A 21,073-nucleotide genomic window follows, 5' to 3' on the forward strand; every position below is an offset into this window, starting at 1 on the left:
CTAAGTGGGCATAAGTGTAAATGATCCAATACAGCTAGAATAGTTAATATTTGGTAAATGTAGTAGTAATTTAAAAATACATGAACATTTCAGTCATGATGTAGCCTCTTGGATGTTGTCCTGATTTATAAAGTTTGACAGAAATAAGACCCACATATGAACACTCCTAGAGCAGTATGCCGTTATGTACACCACAAGATTACAAAAAAACATTCCAAACTTTGACACTTTTAAAAATAAAATTTATTAGCATCTCTAATGTGTATAAATAAAAACATATGAAACAATGCATATACTGTACGTATAATGTAATGAGCTGAACAATGACTGGATTATGTGATACAAAGGAGCAGTCTTGTTTTTAGTTTTTGCCAGTATGTCTGTGAGAAAAAAAACATGTACCTTGAAATCAAGCATTTTAAACAATATGCATACCTATAAGTTGCAACTCTACATTCTGTCATAAGAATGAAACAAACAAGGAAAGGAGAGAGGTCAAGAACAGCAATAGGGGAAAAACATGGAAAACAAATTGTCTTGTGATCCCTTCTGAGCTTTTTAAAATGTTTTAGCATCAATATATTGTTATGAAGTGTGTATGAGGCAAAAGCCACAACACTATACACACTGAACTGATCAATTTAAAGAGTACATTTAACGCATTTGGAGCTCCACAAATTAATTTTTAAAAGGGTACTTTTTTATTAGCGGATCTTACATTTTAGGGACCAAAAAGCCTTCAATTTTAATCCATGGATTAAAATATGGTAAATTAAAAGGAGAGATTACAAATTCTAGACTTTCTCTGGCACAAACAGAAACAACAAATCACTGTTTTGTTAATTTCTGTTTGTAATTGGGTTCACCATTCTCTGTAATGACTTCCCTGTTACAGGGCCAGAATACCAATGGGCCAGAGAATGGGCACTTTGTGGGGTGTTGGAATTGGCTCTCTAAGGCAAAAGGTAAAGAAAGGAAGGGACCTCTCTTCCTCAGTCACCCAATTAGTTGTATTTTGGTCATGCTCTTAACACTCAAGGGTGTTTAAAATGTCTTAGAGTGACAAACATTATACACAGAGGACAAATACTATTTCTGAAATATGGCCAAAACATTGTCCTAGTCCAAGGTGAGAATATGTTTTTCTTGAAAACCATCCCAGACTTGTAACAGACCAAGAATATAAACTTTTGACAACTAGAGGCAATGCCCTACAAAACCACACAATCATGTGCGATACTGCCACAGGCAAAATCGGTTTGAAGTTACACTGCGTGGACTTATAATATTCAATTGGCCTTTGTCTCATATAGTAACTCTGTTTCTGGTTTTCCTCCTAAAACGAAAAATATCACAGCTGTAAAGGGGAGCACAACATCCATGACAACAACAACTGCTACAAAGTTCAAAAACAGAGTGGGAAGATTTTTTTTGTGTTTTTTTTAAGGTGACGTGTTTGCTTTAATATGCAAGTGTGTGTGACAGTGAAGGTGTTATCATCGGCACCCAAGGATCATGGCGACCTCATTCAGCCTCGTGGAATGAAGGAACTACTTAGTAATAGTTGAACAATGGTCTCTGCTCCAACCCCAAGTCTTTAGAAGAGTGCAAAGATCCCCTTATTTTTCATGTGTGTTTTAGCCCTGATATATCCACGTTCACACGAGCTAAAACTCGGAAAACTCCTTTGCGCATTTTTCCGTTACGGAGACGCGGATCTCCTCCTCCTCATAGTCGTCAAAGTTGCTTGTGTCTCCAGCGCCTCGACACTTTGGTATGAACGGGGCTTCCACCTAAAAACACAGAGCAGCACAACCAGGAGAAGAGTGAGGGAGTTTGCCTTAGAGGAAACAAAGCCAGTACTTGATATTGTAGAGATGCCTAGGTAACACCTCCTTTCAGCAAACTACTTTATGAAGTTATTCTAGTGAGTCAAATAGAAAACATTATTACACCATATAAAGACTATTTTTATTTCAAATGATTACAAAAGCCACAAACAATCTCATTAAATCATTGTTCAAAACGAGTGTTAGGGCTAGTACTTTATCTAGTGTAGGCTGCAGAATGAGTTTAAAATCTGTAGGGCTTGTTTCTCTTATCCATAAAAATACTCATATCAGTTATATTAGCACATTTGAAGCATTTTTTCTTCCATAAGGATCCTTCCGACCGTTTGTCTGTTTTAAAAAAAGTGACGGGATTTCACTTAGTAACTATAGTAAAGCCTGCATTAAGCTAAATCAGAAAAAAACTATGGCTGATTTGGTTTCTGGACAAAACATCTTTGCCTGTTTGGCAGTTGTTCGTTTTTCAAGCCGAATAATAAATGTGAACCAGCAGACCGAAGTCACTTGCAGAATATGCAAAAAGATTCAGGGCAAAGGATGTACAAACGTGCAATCGTAAAAATCGCCCAACCCTACAATGCTCAAGAAAGTTCTACTGGACATCAATAAAATAGTGTTTCATAAAAGTTGGGTGCTAAAAAGAGCAATTCAACTTTGCATTGTTTGTCCTCATCTTCCAACATAGCCTTGAACGTACCTTCCTCTCGTAGATGGCGATCCAGTCCGTTGTGGCGAACCACTTGTGTCCCTTGATGTCGTTTACACCGTTCTTCAGGTTGCCGTAGCGTTTGGTCAGGTCCACCTGCAGCAGGTTCCTCAGCAGGTCCTTCAGGTCAGAGCTGAAGTGGGATGGGAAGCGGACCTACAGGGGAACACATGTTGAGGTTTGTCTAAATGGTAATGTATTGAGAAACTTACATTTGCTCCTCGTTAGCACTCTAAAGCAAGTGACTGATTTAAGACGGAAGAGGCTTTCACAACAAACATAAGCCAAAAGCCAGACAAACCTTAATTTGACAGTTAACTCCCACTGAGTTTAGCTTACTTAACAAGAACAAGACAGGTGTTCAAAATGTGTTAAACTTCAGGTGAAATAAGTTGGCCAGGTTGTAAAATGGACTTGTCCTTACTTTTCCAGACACAATCTTCTCATAGATCTGAATGGGCTGGTCAGCAAAGAAGGGAGGGTATCCAGCAGCCATCTCATATATAAGGACCCCCAGGGCCCACCAATCCACTGCTTTGTTGTAGCCCTACACACAGCAGAATGACAATGTAGTTCACATTCAGATATCTAATCCAGGGCAACAAACTGTTGCATCTCTTCAAACTGAGTAATTTCATGTACTGTGTGTCTGTCACGACTCCCACCTTGCTGAGGATGATCTCGGGCGCCAGGTACTCTGGAGTTCCACACAACGTCCAGGTTCTGCCTTTTACCCTCTTGGCGAATCCAAAGTCGGTCACCTGACCACCAAGAACACGTACAGTCAGTAAAGCAACATAGCAGAGAAAACACAACCCACCACTACAGTACAGTCCACAGGGAGTGATGTGTCCCGCAGTGCCCTAGTTGGGTCTGTGCTCACTGGTACACAGTACTGGCACCTCAAATGTTCTACTGCTCGAATACCAGCATCTCTGGTGAAATATAGGCTCAAAATAAAATGATCCACTTCAAGCACTTCACATATACCTGGATGTAGCCGTGGTGATCGATTAGAAGGTTCTCAGGCTTCAGATCTCTGTAGATAAGGTCAAGTGAATGAAGGTACTCAAACGTCAGTACTATCTGGGCTGCGTAAAACCGTGCGTGCGGTTCACTGTGAAGGAAGAAAAGACAGAAGAATCCGTTAAACTGATGATATAGTGGCAGAAAATTAAACAGTTGTAATTAACTACATAAGCACTGAAATAAACAAAGTGCAGTGCCTTGCGAAAGTATTCGGCCCCCTTGAACTTTGCGACCTTTTGCCACATTTCAGGCTTCAAACATAAAGATATAAAACTGTATTTTTTTTGTGAAGAATCAACAACAAGTGGGACACAATCATGAAGTGGAACGACATTTATTGGATATTTCAAACTTTTTTAACATATCAAAAACTGAAAAAGTGGGCGGGCAAAATTATTCAGCCCCTTTACTTTCAGTGCAGCAAACTCTCTCCAGAAGTTCAGTGAGGATCTCTGAATGATCCAATGTTGACCTAAATGACTAATGATGATAAATACAATCCACCTGTGTGTAATCAAGTCTCCGTATAAATGCACCTGCACTGTGATAGTCTCAGAGGTCCGTTAAAAGCGCAGAGAGCATCATGAAGAACAAGGAACACACCAGGTCCGAGATACTGTTGTGAAGAAGTTTAAAGCCGGATTTGGATACAAAAAGATTTCCCAAGCTTTAAACATCCCAAGGAGCACTGTGCAAGCGATAATATTGAAATGGAAGGAGTATCAGACCACTGCAAATCTACCAAGACCTGGCCGTCCCTCTAAACTTTCAGCTCATACAAGGAGAAGACTGATCAGAGATGCAGCCAAGAGGCCCACGATCACTCTGGATGAACTGCAGAGATCTACAGCTGAGGTGGAAGACTCTGTCCATAGGACAACAATCAGTCGTATATTGCACAAATCTGGCCTTTATGGAAGAGTGGCAAGAAGAAAGCCATTTCTTAAAGATATCCATAAAAAGTGTCATTTAAAGTTTGCCACAAGCCACCTGGGAGACACAACAAACATGTGGAAGAAGGTGCTCTGGTCAGATGAAACCAAAATTGAACTTTTTGGCAACAATGCAAAACGTTATGTTTGGCGTAACACAGCTCATCACCCTGAACACCCTATCCCCACTGTCAAACATGGTAGTGGCAGCATCATGGTTTGGGCCTGCTTTTCTTCAGCAGGGACAGGGAAGATGGTTAAAATTGATGGGAAGATGGATGGAGCCAAATACCGGACCATTCTGGAAGAAAACCTGATGGAGTCTGCAAAAGACCTGAGACTGGGACGGAGATGTGTCTTCCAACAAGACAATGATCCAAAACATAAAGCAAAATCTACAATGGAATGGTTCAAAAATAAACATATCCAGGTGTTAGAATGGCCAAGTCAAAGTCCAGACCTGAATCCAATCGAGAATCTGTGGAAAGAACTGAAAACTGCTGTTCACAAATGCTCTCCATCCAACCTCACTGAGCTCGAGCTGTTTTGCAAGGAGGAATGGGAAAGAATTTCAGTCTCTCGATGTGCAAAACTGATAGAGACATACCCCAAGCGACTTACAGCTGTAATCGCAGCAAAAGGTGGCGCTACAAAGTATTAACTTAAGGGGGCTGAATAATCTTGCACGCCCAATTTTTCAGTTTTTGATTTGTTAAAAAAGTTTGAAATATCCAATAAATGTCGTTCCACTTCATGATTGTGTCCCACTTGTTGTTGATTCTTCATGTTTGAAGCCTGAAATGTGGCAAAAGGTCGCAAAGTTCAAGGCGGCCGAATACTTTCGCAAGGCACTGTATAAGTTACAAAATTATCCAAAACAAATGTTCTATCAACAAATGGAAAATCTATAAACAATCTGTAATCAACATTCTTTTGTGTTGAGGCGCAGAAAGTTCAGCAGACAGACACTCACCTGAACCTTCCGATTCGTCTTAGATGTGAGAACATCTCTCCTCCTGGAACGTACTCCATCACCATGTACAAATTGGAGTTGTCCTGTGGAGGGACACAAATCCATACAGATACTTAGATGATAATAATTGAATAGCCTAATAAATAGGCCAGATTGAAAAACAGACTTTTTTGGTTTTGTGAACTGTACCTTGAAGGCATAGTCAAGTCTGACGAGGAAGGGAAAAGACACAGCCTGCAATATTCTCTTCTCGTTTAGCGTGTGTTCTATTTGCTTGAGTTTCACCACCTAATAGACAAGGAAGTGATCATCAGACAACTGTATTGACCAACAAATATATTTATATTTATTTACTGTTAGTGATGGCATGACAAAACAGTACAGAGGTTGGGGAAGGGGTCCGTTTTTAAATTGCATTCCATTTCAGTAATGAAAATGATATAATTAATCCAGACACTCACAAGTCAGATCATATCTGTGCTAGTGATTGGAGGGGCCAGGCAGACATTACTGCCGCCAATCCTAACACTACACAATGATACAGTACTTATGTTATGCTACAATCTAACAACTACAGTATTTAAAATCATTGTTGCCTCCCCCTTTTTTTCTTCTTCTTCTTCAAAAAAAAGGGGGGGGGAGTGGAGGTGATAAATTGCCAAGTCTACTCAAATGTACATCAGTTACCCATCCTGCAATGTGTTACAGAAGGCCAGCTATTTTCCACTGGGCACCCACCTTTTGCTTGTCCAGTATTTTCATGGCGAAGAACTGCTCTGTTCCTTTATGTTTAACCAGCATGACTCTCCCGAACGAGCCTGTACCCAGGGTCTTTAGCCTGTCAAAGTCATCTAGGCCCGTCGTGCTCTGGAATGGGTAACACAAAACATACAAAGTGGATTAGGCATACCTAATGGATCGACTGCAGCAGTCGTCCAAGTTTTTTACTCAGTTAAACTTAGATATTCTTCACATCCACTCTCCTCATCTCCTTTTCAAAACACATTGGTGAAGTACCTTGGACCTTCTCCCCCAATACGGTTGTGAAGGCCAAGAGAATGTGAGGAATAGCAGAAAAAGTGAATGAGAAATAATCCCCAAACCCTGGATTTGTAGCTCCAGGCAAGGCCTTGGAGCATTGAAACATCTCACCTGTGGTGGACATTCCCATTTCCGTAAGAAGTCTTCTTTGGCTTTGGCTAGAAACTCTTTCACTGTATGGAAGAAAGGTAGAAACACAGGCACATTTAGCCCATAGGAAGGAATTGCCGGTCAACGCATAATGATTGATTCCTATTTAATGACTTTCGCTTGCATGGAGCTGGCAACAAAGTACAAAGGAAATTTTAAAATGGAACCTTATGTGGGAATTCTAGAAAGGTGCTGGGGATCAATAGTGACAAAATCAGTATGAAGTGAAACTTATTGGAGACAAAGACAGGTAAGGTGTAACTAACCAAACGCCCATCTGCATTGAACATCCACAAAATACATGTACGGAGTAAAGGGAAACAAAACAGTTCTGTTTCTAATGATACAAAACACACCAACCAAGACAGGCAGTCTAAGTAAGAAGTGAAGCCAAGAGCCCTATGTCATGTTTCTGTTTTTTTAAATGGAGAGGGAGGTGTAAGAATTCACTAAGACAGGAGGAGAGACTGGTCCCTCGTGAAGCATGAAGAGCTCTTGAGCATCACTTTCTTTCTGCACTGACTGTGCATTAGGGCCTAATACTGTTGAGGGAAAGGCTATGACACTCACAGCATTGTTTTTGACAAGCAAGGACAAACCAACATACATGGAAAAACATAGCAGACAGCAGATATCCAGAATGACAGAATGCAGATGACAAAAACAGAGGTTTTGGTAATGGTTTTGGCAGAATATAGATCAAAGCATATAGTGAACCTCTACTACAAGCCAAGCTAGGGTTAATTTACAATAGAATCTTCTGTCATTTTGGGCATCTAGTGGAAGAATGGGCATACCAAAAGTCTCTATAGATCACCCAAGGATTTGCAGGAACAATCACCCACATGGATGGGATGATGTGGAAGAAAGAGACAGAGAGATATAGATTTATGTACTAACAACAAGTATATCAGATCAACAAAACATGGACCATATGCAGTGAAGAACAAGAAGTTGACAGCGAAGGAAAGAAACAGTAAGAGAGAGAGTAAGTTGTCATTCTAATCCTGTGATTTAGTTTGACACAGAAACACAAGACTATAATAAGAAAGGTTATTAAACACTCTCATGTGAGTATGAAAAAGTCACAACATGCATGACAGAATTACGTGACTAGGATCGTATGATCTGTAGTAAACCGAATGCTTCAATCAATGTGCAGTTTTTATATATATATATATATATATATGCTACTCTGTATGTTGAACCCCTAAATATCCTACATTACCCTGGACTGACAAGTAGACTACTGTATTGTAGGGCCTGAACCATACCAGTGTCGCAATAATTTTTTGCATGGCAAAAATAAAAACACAAAGCAGACCAAACTCTTTGGTACTTTAAAAACCTGCTGCATGTAAAATATTGTGTGCTACAGCTTGGAAAATAAATACATGTGATTCTGGATGACAACACAATGATGTATGTTTCCAACATTAGGGTCGTTTCCCTAAAGAAGTAAATCTGCTTCATGTTTTGTTTCCTTGCCACGATGCTAAGGAGTATCGTGATACTGGTATCATCCCTGGTCTACTGTATGACATTCAAGAAGGCAATATACGACCACATAGCTAATGTAAATGTTTACATTTTTGACAAGGCACCAGAGCTGGTCATGGTTTACTGTACTGAATGTGAATCGAACCTAGGCTAATGTAACAGGGTTAGTTATGTTTACACTTACAACTGCAGAAATGTGTATTTAATGTTTATGTATTATAATTGGTTGGTTCAAGTCAGATGTCAATAAGGTGTAGTGTCATTGGCTAGGCTTGCAGATAGGAGATCGAACGTAAATTCTTCCCAGTCTGATAATTCATGCAAGAAGTAAGTCACGTTGTGAAATAATGTATTCTATTTACAATGTGTACAAGTTAGTTCACTATGTACATTTCCTGATGTATTTATACACACACACACACACGTGTACAGAACCCATTAGATATTGGGGGCTTCCAGTGATGTGCTTTTGTATGCATGTTATTGCTGTACGAGTGATTTAGCTAGTATGTCCTAAAATGTAATGGTAGCATTAGCTCCCTGCTAATACACTCATGCTAAAATCTGATCTGCAGCCATCAACATAAAGCTAAGCACATCTGATGTGCTGTCCTTTGTCTATCATCACAGGAATAAACAACAATCAACTGGGATCTGTCTAGAAATTCTTTATTATACAATGCAAGAATTAGGAAGTACGATCAGACCTGTTACACCAAGTGTCCAGTATTGTATAGTAGAATGTACACCTGAGTACAGTAGTACAAAATAGTTGTTAGATGAGCAGCAATAAGCTTATATTTCTAGAACATGGTTAGCTAATGTAATGGTTTTCCATTGAAAATGTGAGGCTAACATGTTTATAAACATGGAAGGCTGTGACATTGCCTCAGAATTCTGTGTCAGAATTAGTCTATTCAGCATGACTTAGTTATTGTGTCCACTCCCTCCCTCCCTGCCAAACTGGGAGTGTTTTGACATCTCCCAAGAGCCAAGACAATGAGTCAAAAGGTGCTGAGGAGGTTAGCAGGCTAGCGCAACACACACATGGGCTATTATCAGGAACCAGGTTGCTGGCTCTGAACAGCAACAGGCCACACAAATCTGTAGCAGCAGCAGCTCAGGGAACTGTATCAGCTTAGACAGGTTTAACACTAGAAGCTTGGGAGACTGGGGCTCATTTCAGAACTAGCAAGAAAACAGAGTGCAGGCTTTTGGTTGCACTGATCAGATCAAAGAACATAGCTTGCTTCCTGAAACACAGGAAGATACCAGAGGCTGGCCAGGTTCCTGTGCCTCTGCCCGGTCTCTTCCAACACTTCAATAAATCTCATATGAACAGATTAGCAGCATCATAAAGTAACAAAGTTTTTAAACAACCCAGATGCATTTAAATACTACCTACCATAAATATGTTTCATGTTAAAATATGGCCATACATTTTAGTCTACAAAAACTGAAGTGGATGGAACAGCATATGCAACTCACAAGTCAGTGGCATTTCCTGTACTCACTTGCGTGAGATTACTTTGCTGCATGCAGTTCACACAAATGTAGATCTGGACACAAACCAATGTCTCCATGGCTGTATAGGCCTTCATGGGGAAACATTTTAAGTTTTATCACAGCATGCTGTGCATTGATTATCAGCATACGTACGTCAAAGTGTACCATTGCCAATTAATACAACCCCAGTGCTAGTTGCGTCAAAGCTTGTAATACCGCTTATCCTCTGACGAAGGTCTGATGACAAGCCCTTCCAGTCAATGACAAACTGTGCTGAGTGTATCTGTGTCTGAGTGGACCTTCACATCACTAAGATTAAACAAAGACTCTAAACAAAAAAGACTTGTGAGATAAGTCACTTGGAGGTTGTATTACGGGCCTGGTTTTATGAATGAGAAGAGGGCATTTGTCATTTCTTCACCATATTTGGTCACTGTTTAGCAGTGCGCAAGGGGGTAGAGGGAAAGCTGTATATATGCAGCATCTCAAGATGTGGTGGTAGAGGCACAGTCTGATAATTGAAAACAACTATTCAAACTACTTATCCTTAGTGTGGTTAAACTAACATGTAATTTAAAAATATATAATCTAACAGTTTATATTTGCAGCATTGGAGTGAACTTCCGGTTGCTAACAAATAATCTATTTACTTTAACTAGTAAGATTACAAGTTAGCTCAAACATATCTCTGGAACCTACAAATGCAATATCAAAGCAGGCCTTCATAACTACTCAATAAGATCGTGAGACCACCACACGTCAGATGGTCCAGACTTTAGCTGACTGTCTATAAAGCCAACGTTACTGCTAGTAGCTGGCACTGCACATTACTCTGGCTTGATGATGTCTCACGGGCCTGGTGATGGCTAACGTTAGCTAACGCTGACATAAAACTAGCTCTCATTGACGTTACCTAGGTAGCTACTGACAGCAAAATTGCATTCAACACAACTCGATAGCTAGCTAGCTATCTACCGAGCTAGCTAGCATCCTATTCGGTCTGGATACGATAACGATAAGATAGAGGCTAGGCCCTTTCCCAGCTAATCCCCCCGGTATCGTTAGGCAGGAACAGTAACGTAAACCGTTAGGTTAACTAATATCTTGCTTGAGAATTGCGTTTTGGTTGCCCGATAATAACTATATAGAAACATTGTTGTTACACATTACCACTCTCTAGTTAACGTTAGCGAACTAGTTGGTTGCTAACTAACAGTAGCTAGCAAAGTGAGTCCCAGCCCCGAATAAGGTTGCCAATGACAACAGAACGGGCTACAAACGTCCCACACTAGCTAACTTACTAACGTTAGCTATAACATTAGCAGCAAGATATGCATCTGGATCAGGTTGTAACAATTTAGCCACATAGTTACTAAACCATCTTTGATTTTGCTACATATTCATTTGTCGCTAGCTAGCTACCTAGGATTAATTCACAAACCATTTACTATACCCTGCATCGCAACATGTTTATGGTGAGTGTGTCATTAATGAAAATGTGCACAACATCAGGGATAAGTGAGCTTGAGCACACTCCTGATTGTCAAAAAACTGTTGTCCATAAAATGCTTCCAAATGTCAACATTACATTAGCAAATGTTAGAATGCTAACTGGCTAACTAACGTTAGCAGTATAGATAAGGCTCAGCGACCATCCCAACTCACCGCTCTCAAGCTCGTTGCCTTTCTTGGCGGTAGCAGTGTTTCCCATCGTATGGAAGACACAGTGGTCGCTTAAACTGCGGGAGATGGTGGTAACGCTAGCTAGCTACACTGCTGTTGAGTGGTGTTCCCCTCGTATTCGTCGTAGCTAGCTACAATCGTTATTTTGGATCTATATAGCTATATATGTTACAGCCAAATATGAAAAGAGCCCAAATCCCCGTTCACTACCCCTTTCAGATATTACCCTTCCTAGCTCTTCTCTATCTCGCTAACATGCAGCTAGCGGTCACTGATATCACTTCTCCCCAAAGCATTCGTTGTTGATGGCTTGGTCAAAGACGTTCTGTGTGAAGAGATATCGCACCCAATCTTCTTCGGTGGAGTATAACGGCGGTTGGAATACAATATTAATGGTGCATTACTGCCACCAACTGGACTGGAGTATAAATCCGCTACACGTTGTTATACAAAAAAAGGACATGTAAAAAATAAATGACTCTGCCAACTAACTCTACACTCATTAAAAACCCACCACCTCATTCCACTATTTAGACCCTATCTGATCCTACACCAGGCCAAAGGGCTTGGAGGACGGGACACTACAATTCAACACACCCTGTAACTTTTCTGCAGTAAAATCTCATAAACCTAAGTACTTCTATGTAGCTCCCACCACAACACCTATTTTATGTGATTTGCATTCCAGTCCGGTGATACAGTTGATAACCATGGAAATGAATGCTAAAAAGCCAACCTTACCGAAGCACATTTAATTCGTAGGCCTATTACTATGTACTTGCAAAATTCTACTACTCATTCGTTACCTCATAGGATCAAATCAAATCAAATTTTATTAGTCACATGCGTCGAATACAACAGGTGTAGACCTTACCGTGAAATACTTACTTACAAGCTCTTAACCAAAAATGCTGTTCAAGAAAGTTAAGAAAATATTTACTAGATAAACTAAAGTAAAAAATAATGAAAAGTAACAATAAATAACAATAACGAAGCAATATACAGGGGGTACCGATAACGAGTCAATGTGCAGGGGTACAGGTTAGTCGAGGTCATTTGTACATGTAGGTATGGGTAAAGTGACTATGCATAGATAATAGACAGTGCATAGCAGCAGTGTAAAAACGAATGGCGGGGGGGGTCAATGTAAATAGTCCGGGTGGCCATTTGATTAATTGTTCAGCAGTCTTATGGCTTGGGGTTAGAAGCTCTTAGGGAGCCTTTTAGTCCTAGACTTGGCACTCCGGTACCTCTTGCCGTGCGGAAGCAGAGAGAACAGTCTATGACTTGGGTGACAATTTTTTGTGTCTTCCTCTGACACTGACTAGTTAAAAGGTCCTGGATGGCAGGAAGCTTGCCCCTAGTGGCAGAGGGGCCGTACGCACTACCCTCTGTAGCGCCTTACGGTCAGATGCCGAGCCATTAGGGTTGCACATTTTGGTGAAAATTCAGAGGTGGAAACTTTCCGTGGGAATTAACGTGAATATTTGCAAATTATATTAATATCATTTAAATGTAAATGTTTTTTGCATTGGATATATTTACCATATCATATGGAGACAGAAGCATAAATCTTTTACTTATCATAAGTAGATATATTGCAAATTATTCAATCCTTCCAATATAAATGTAAAAAACTATTTAGTTACGAATTAAACTTTAATTAAATGAGTTGACTTCACATGGGATGATTTCACTGAACAACAAAAGAAAGGGAATATTTAATGATCCCCAATGATGCATCGCATCTCCCAAAAATGTTATCAACATACATCTGTAAAATGATAGTCTAGAAACTAAAGCTTTGGTTGTCTTCCTCTCAGGCTTCCATGTCTTTTCCCTGGACCTCCTCAATATCCACCTCTTGAACATCCGACTCTGAGGCCTCATCTTCACTGTCACTTTCCGACCTTGTTGAGGATGGTTTGTTGTCAGGCTCAAAAAGCCTCAAATTTGCCCTGATGGCCACATATTTTCAACCCTTGTATTGGTCAGCCTGTTGCATGCTTTGATGTGTGTGTGTTAAAATAGTTTTGGGGGGTTTGTATCATTTGATTTACACAACATGCCTAGCACTTTGAAGATATAAAATATGTTTTATTGTGAAACAAATAAGAAATAAGACAAAAAAAACAGAACTTGAGCGTGCATAACTATTCACCCTCCCAAAGTCAATGGATGGGTTCCGCTGGTGTACAGCAATCTTTAAGTCATACCACAGATTCTCAATTGGATTGAGGTATGGGCTTTGACTAAGCCATTCCAAGACATCTAAATGTTTCCCCTTAAACCACCCAAGTGTTGCTTTAGCAGTATGCTTAGGGTCATTGTCCTGCTGGAAGGTGAACCTCCGTCCCAGTCTCAAATCTCTGGAAGACTGAAACAGGTTTCCCTCAAGAATTTCCCTGTATTTAGCAACATCCATCATTTCTTCAATTCTGACCAGTTTCCCAGTCCCTGCTGATGGAAAAACATCACAACAGCATGATGCTGCCACCACCATGCTTCACTGTGGGGATGGTGTTCTCGGGGTGATGAAGTGTTGGGTTTGCACCAGACATAGAGGTTTCCTTGATTGCCAAAAAGCAACATTTTAGTCTCATCTGACCAGAATACCTTCTTCTATATGTTTGGGGAGTCTCCCACATGCCTTTTTTATTTATTTCTTTAAACAATGGCTTTTTTCTGGCCACTCTTCCATAAAGCCCAGCTCTGCGGAGTATACGGCTTAAAGTGGTCCAATACTCCAATCTCCGCTGTGGAGCTTTGCAGCTCCTTCAGGGTTATCTTTGGTCTCTTTGTTGCCTCTCTGATTAATGCCCTCCTTGCCTGGTCCATGAGTTTTGGTGGGTGGCCTTTTCTTGGCAGGCTTGTTGTGGTGCCATATTATTTCCATTTTTTAATAATGGATTTAATTGTGCTCCGTGGGATGTTCAAAGTTTCAGATATTTTTTTATAACCCAACCCTGATCTGTACTTCTCCCAACTTTGTCCCTGACCTGTTTGGAGAGCTCCTTGATCTTCATGGTGCCGATTGCTTGGTGGTGCCCCTTTCTTAGTGGCGTTGCAGACTCTGGGGTCTTTCAGAACAGGTGTATATATACTGAGATCATGTGACAGATCATATGAGACTTAGATTGCATATAGGTAGACTTTATTTAACTAATTATGTGACTTCTGAAGGTAATTGGTTGCACCAGATCTTATTTAGGGGCTTCATAGCAAAGGGGGTGAATATATATGCACACACTGAGTTTTCCATTTTTTTCCCCCTGAATTTTTTTAAACAAGTATTTTTTTTCCCATTTCACTACACCAATTTGGACTATTTTGTGTATGTCCATTACTTGAAATCCTAATAACAATCTATTTAAATTACAGGTTGTAATGCAACAAAATAGGAAAAACGCCAAGGGGGATGAATACTTTTGCAAGGCACTGTATGTTGGCACGACTGACATATTGCATCCCCAAAGCCCTTGCTTGGAAGTGTACTTCGCCAGACTGCCAAGAACCTTGCCCTCATCCAGGCCAAGGTGGCGAGACAAGGTAGTGATGACACCATAGGCCTTGTTGATCTCTGCACCAGACAGGATGCTCTTGCCAGCATACTCGGGGTCCAACATGTACGCTGCGGCATGCATGGACTTGAGGCAGAAGTCTTCACACTTTTTGATGTACTTCAGAACTGCAGTTTCCTCTGCTTGGAGCAACAGTGAAGTGGGCAGGGCTGTACAAATTTCTGCTCTTATATCTACAAGCAGAGTCTGAACATCAGACAGGATGGCATTGTCTCCCTCAATCCGTGCAATGGCTGCTGCTATACTGTAGGTTTCAGGAGTTTCAGGCTGCTTACCACTCTCTTCCAACATACATAATCCAGGAGGATCCTCTTGATGAGGCTGTCCATATCGGTGATATGGACATTTCTTGGAGAGACTCCCTTCCCCTCTAAGAGACTGTCATACATGATGGCAACACCACCCCAACGGGTGTTGCTTCAATGTGGTGCTCTTATTGCATGCTTCAGTGTTGCTTGCCTCAAAGCGAGCATAAAAGGCATTTAGCTCGTCTGGTAGGCTAGCGTCAATGAGGAGCTCGCACCTGGGTTTCCCTTTGTAGTCAGTAATAGTTTTCAAGCCCTGGCACATCTGACGAGTGTCAGAGCCGGTGTAGTAGTGTTCAATCTTAATCCTGTATTGACGCTTTGCCTGTTTGATGGTTCGTCTTGAGGGCGCAGCAGAATTTCTTATAAGAGTCCGGATTGGTGTCAGTGTCCTTGAAGGCGGCAGCTCTAGTCTTTAGCCCGATGCGGATGTTGCCTGTAATCCATAGCTTCTGGTTGGAATATTTATGTATGGTCACTTTGGGGACGACATCGTTGACGCACTTATTGATGAAGCCGGTGACTGAGGTGGTATCCTACTCAATGCCATTGGATGAATCCCAGAACATGTGCTAGCAAAAGAGTTCTGTAGCATAGCATCCGCGTCATCTGACCACTTCTGTATTGAGCGAGTCACTGGTACTTCCTGCTTTAGTTTTTGCTTATAAGCATGTATCAGGAGGATATAATTATGGTCAGATTTGCCAAATGGAGGGCGAGGGAGAGCTTTGTATGAGTCTCTGTGTGTGGAGTAAAGGTGGTCAAGAGTTTTTTTTTCTGGTTGCACATGTGACATGCTGGTAGAAACGAGGTAAAACGGATGTAGGTTTGCCTGCATTAAATTTCCCGGACACTAGGAGCGCCGCTTCTGGATCAGCATTTTCTTTTTTGCTTATGGCCTTAGCAGGGTAGCCTAGTGGTTAGAGCGTTGGACTAGTAACCGAAAGGTTGCAAGTTCGAATCCCCGAGCTGACAAGGTACAAATCTGTCGTTCTGCCCCTGAACAGGCAGTTAACCCACTGTTCCTAGGCCGTCATTGAAAATAAGAATTTGTTCTTAACTGACTTGCCTAGTAAAATAAAGGTAAACTTTTTATTTTATTTTTAAATACACCTCATTGAGTGCGGTCTTAGTGCCAGCATTGGTTTGTGGGGGTAAATAGACGGCTACGAATAATATAGATGAGAACTCTGGTGGTAGATAGTGTGGTCTACAGCTTATCATGAGGTACTCTCGCGAGCAATACCTCGAGACTTAATATTAGACATTGCGCATCAGCTGTTATTGACGAATAGACACACACCCCCGCCCCTTGTCTTACCAGACGTAGCTTCTCTGTCCTGCCGATGCACAGTAAACCCAGTCAGCTCTATATTATCTGTGTAGTCGTTCAGCCACGACTCGGTGAAACATAATATATTACAGTTTTTAAAGTCCCGTTGTTAGAATAGTCTTAATCGTAGCTCATCCATTTTTTCCAATTTTCCAATGCACTTTGGCCAAAAGAACAGATGGTAGTGGAGGTTTACTTATTCCCCTACGAATTCTCACTCTTGATCCATCTTCCTCTACTTTATTCATTGTCTCTGCACACAACACCTTCTATACAACTCTGACCCTGGCAACTTTAACCTGCCTCTCTCGCACCAGACACTTCTGATCCCCATCACCATGGGCACCCATACCCCCCAACACATACCGCTTCTTTCACCGATACTACACATTCCTTTCTCCCATGCCCTCCTGCACACTTTTCACATCTCCCTCCTACACAGCATGGCCATCAGGCTCCCTCTTGAATGACTCAAGAGGGAGCCTGATGGCCATGCTGTGTAGGAGTTATGTGTCGTAATTATTTCAGCGCTTAAAGCATCAGACAAGCTCAGTGCATACAGTTGATTTTATTTTATACACATAGGGTGTATGGAAAAATGGGCGTTTTAAAATGTAGATGTTACGCTCGTCGAAATGATCGGACCAAGGTGCAGCGTGGTAGGCCTACATTTTGTCTTTATTAAAAATGAACACCTAAAAACAACAAAAGGAAAACGAACATAACATTCGGTAGGCTAAACAGAGCTGTAAAAAAACAACATCCCACAAAACTAAGGTGGCAGAACAGGCTGCCTAAGTATGATTCCCTATCAGAGACAACGATAGACAGCTGTCCTTGATTGAGAACCATACCCGGCCAAAACATAGAAATAAAGAACATAGAGTTTCCCACCCGAGTCACACCCTGACCAACCAAACATAGAGAATAAAAAGATCTCTACGGTCAGGGCGTGACAGTAGACCAATTGATTGGCCGAAAGAACAGACGACTCTCGGTCGAACAAGATTTATTTAAGTCGGCGGCAACCTTAATTAGACTATAGTAGTAGTAGCAGTAGTAGTAGTAGTAAAGCACAAAACAATTTAGGCAACAGGGATCTTGATCCAGGAGGGGATTGAATGTCTCTGCTGTAACTAAGAAGCTTGATCTTGACATCTCGCCACTTAGCAAGCAAATTAGCAAACCAAATGCATAGCTTCAGCCATGAGCTGGATTTAATTTATTTGACACATCTTAGATTTCTAATACTTAACTTAGTTATAAGCAATGGAGGGGGTGTCCCCGTTGAATTGGATTTTTTACTGAAAATCATACAATCTGTATTTCGAAATAGCTTGGTATACGGTATAAAACCACCCAAGCCTAGTTGGTATGACAGAACGGTGTTCGACGTTTAATTCAAATGAAATGGTACTGTAATGAATGACCAGTTGAAGAATGGCGTGATTATGGTGGCACAGAGGGCGATTGTGTGTATGGTGTGCTGCACAAATTTTGTGATTTTATATGGTAGATCACTGCACCTGTACGTAGCCCATCTGTAATTAGCCCATCCAACTACATCATCCCAATACTGTTATCTATTTTAATTTATTTTGCTCCTTTGCACCCCAGTATCTCTACTTGTACACTCATCTTCTGCACATCTATCACTCCAGTGTTTAATTTCTATATTGAAATTATTTCGCCACTATGGCCTATTTATTGCCTTACCTCCGTTATCCTACCTCATTTGCACACACTGTATATAGACTTTTTCTATTGTATTATTGACTGTATGTTTGTTTATTCCATGTGTAACTCTGTGTTGTTGTTTGTGTTGCACTGCTTTGCTTTATCTTGGCTAGGTCGCAGTTGTAAATGCGAACTTGTTCTCAACTAGCCTACTTGGTTAAATAAAGGCGAATATATATATATATTTTAAATGGTCACACCCATGTTCATCAGGCTACACCTAGTCACACCCATCGAACGGGAGCCAACATACTTCAAATGCTGTTGAAGAACGGTGCAGACCGTTTTGGGGAACGTTGTTCATTACAACTCGTCACGCAACATAACAAACGTTGAATCAAACTGAACGCACCCATTCAGGAGTGTAGGCCTATCAAACCTCAAACCTGGGTCCCTGCCAACTGTCAGTCCAACATGTTATTACACCAAGAGTCTCGAACATTTTGACAATGTTGGTAGCTAGCTATGTGTTGTACTACAATTGTTACATCATGCTTAGCCTCAGAGGTTGTTTTAGAGTTCAGATATCTGCATTTTCAAATCGCACACCATATACAAATCTGCATTTCACCTGTGTTTTATATTAAAAGTCAAAGTGTTTTTTTGCTTCAATAGAGTGATCAGGGGCGTGCAACTATAGTTTTGCTACACAGAAAATACATTAGTGCAACACATTCGGCAGAAATTAGCTTCATTTTCATCGATGACAACAGAAGTGCAACGCTATTTGGCTAGTAGCCACACAAGTACAATGAAAAAGCAAGATATTTATTGAAAAAATGATGCATGGCCATCATATTTCTAATGTTTATCATAAAAAGAATGTAGCCAGCTACATGTCCTACTGTTTTGTCTGAAGTTCATCTTTCTTGCATTTTACAGAAAAAAAGTACAGAGAAAGGTACCAGAGATACGTAGCTACACATCAGTCCGAGCGCTGTCTGCTGATAGAATGTCCATTCCTAAATTCTCATCTGAGTGGAGAAGTGCAACTGAATTACAAAATTTGCCTTAAGCAGAGCAGAAATTACAATAAGAAGCATTTTAGATCTGCGTTTACAAAATGCAGCAAGATATTTATTCTGTGTTAGATTTTTTTTTTCTGCGCAGAAGTCAAGACAGTACCAGCAAACATCTTCAAGGCAGTACCTATGTTACAGGACTGCATTCCAGTGGCTTCAGTCGCCATCCCACTTCTGACACCAGTGTAGCGAATGGCAGGGCAGGGAAGCAAACCTGGGTTGCTGGCATGAAAAGCAAACACCCTATGCATCCTGCCAAGAGGGCGGACCAACTTAATGGTAATTGTAACATGAGTATTGTCAAAATAGCTAGCTAACGTTATTTATCTTCGGTATGATGCTCCTGGGACATCAGCTAACGTTAGCTAGGATTCAAGGTCTATGCCGGGACAACATAGCTAGGTAAAGTTCCCCTGTATAAAACAATCAAGCTAGTTGGCTATCTACATCCCATGTATAAACGTTTTAATTTCACTCCCCATCCCATGTTACAGTAGCTTAAGTAAGGTTGGATAGCCACAGATGGCTCTTAGCTATAATGACCGTTAGCTACATGTAGCTAGCTAACAAAACCTAGCAAGCTAAACACTAACGTTAGCCCTAGCAACATTTTGAATGAAATAGCTAACGTTACATATCTGTTCCCTTGCTACTTGACATTTCTCAGTCAAGATGTTAAAAGTTCGCTAGTTAATCAATAAACACACCCCTACCGTTCATAATGAGATATGCTTGCCTCCTGCTTTTGCAACTAGCTAGCTAGCCGCCAGAAGAAAGTTGTGTGTTGTTGTTCGGATCGTTCGTCTGCTGCATACACAGTCATTGGTCTGCTGTTTGGCGCCGAATGGCGCGTGTCTTTTGGCTAGTAGTAGAACACATCCATGCGGCTCAGTTAGGAACGACAGCCAGCTCTCCACAGCGTCAGGGTGACACAACCTACAGATGACCATACTCAAAGGGGTGTTAAGTGTTTTGGAAATCTGTTCTAACCTACCGTGATCTGTGCCTGTCTAAAATGTATCCAATTTAGGAGCCTTACAGAGACCGGGGAAGTTATAGTTTTGCAAACAGGTGGACCCCATTCAATGAATTCTGTGATTTTTTAAAATTAAAATACGGGTATTTTCTCCTGAACTTGTTTAAATGTGCAACAGCAAGGGGTATGAAAACTTATGCACTCAAGCAATGGGGTTCATCAGTACCTTGTGGGATTTGAGGACTGTATTATCACAGATCTTCTAAACCATACTGTACTGTCTTTATGGGCAGCAGGTAGCCTAGTGGTAAAACTGTTGGGCCAGTAAAGAATCCCGGAGCTGACAAGGTACACATCTGTAGTTCGGCCCCTGAACAAGGCAGTTAACCCACTGTTTCCTGGAAGGCTGTCATTGTAAATAAGAATGTGTTATTAACTGACTTGCCAGGTTAAATAAAAAATAAAAAAACATTACTCTGAAAGACATTGCCATTTCCAATGTCTTTCAATGACCATAAAACATGATCAACATGAAGACTTTCATTGGTTACTATTAAGCGATTGTTGGGTTGGCTTTCTTCTCAATTTGGTTCAGGACAGTGTCCTCTAACAAATAATCAAAGAGGCTGTCTGCCATCCTCATCTTGATGGCCAACTCCCCCTGCTGCCAATTCTGCATCTGGAGTTGTTCACCATGCAGCTCTTGATGCTGAATGAGACCAACAGGATACATTAGGTCCAGCTGTGTG

General features: G+C 41.0%; 1 protein-coding gene across 3 annotated transcripts; it reads right to left on the bottom strand.

Moving 5' to 3' along the window:
- Window positions 1-225: 225 nt before the first annotated feature.
- LOC109874831 (cAMP-dependent protein kinase catalytic subunit beta) lies at window positions 226-20,281 on the bottom strand. Of its 3 annotated transcripts, XM_020466845.2 has the most exons (11): window positions 11,353-11,709; window positions 7,479-7,487; window positions 6,643-6,704; window positions 6,229-6,357; window positions 5,680-5,778; window positions 5,491-5,573; window positions 3,547-3,673; window positions 3,222-3,317; window positions 2,981-3,103; window positions 2,548-2,712; window positions 226-1,793 (listed from the first exon to the last, which is right to left on the bottom strand). In XM_020466845.2, exons 1-11 carry the CDS (start codon window positions 11,396-11,398, stop codon window positions 1,668-1,670), a joined length of 1,065 nt encoding a protein of 354 aa, XP_020322434.1. In that variant the 5' UTR covers window positions 11,399-11,709; the 3' UTR covers window positions 226-1,667. The 3 variants fall into 3 exon arrangements, with proteins under 3 accessions (XP_020322434.1, XP_020322436.1, XP_020322435.1); XM_020466847.2 differs by lacking the exons at window positions 7,479-7,487; window positions 11,353-11,709 and adding an exon at window positions 20,062-20,281; XM_020466846.2 differs by lacking the exon at window positions 7,479-7,487 and having other exon boundaries at window positions 11,353-11,726.
- Between the last annotated feature and the right edge of the window lie 792 nt (window positions 20,282-21,073).

The sequence above is a fragment of the Oncorhynchus kisutch genome, linkage group LG30 (genome assembly GCF_002021735.2).
Source record: "Oncorhynchus kisutch isolate 150728-3 linkage group LG30, Okis_V2, whole genome shotgun sequence".
NCBI classification, from domain to species: domain Eukaryota; kingdom Metazoa; phylum Chordata; class Actinopteri; order Salmoniformes; family Salmonidae; genus Oncorhynchus; species Oncorhynchus kisutch.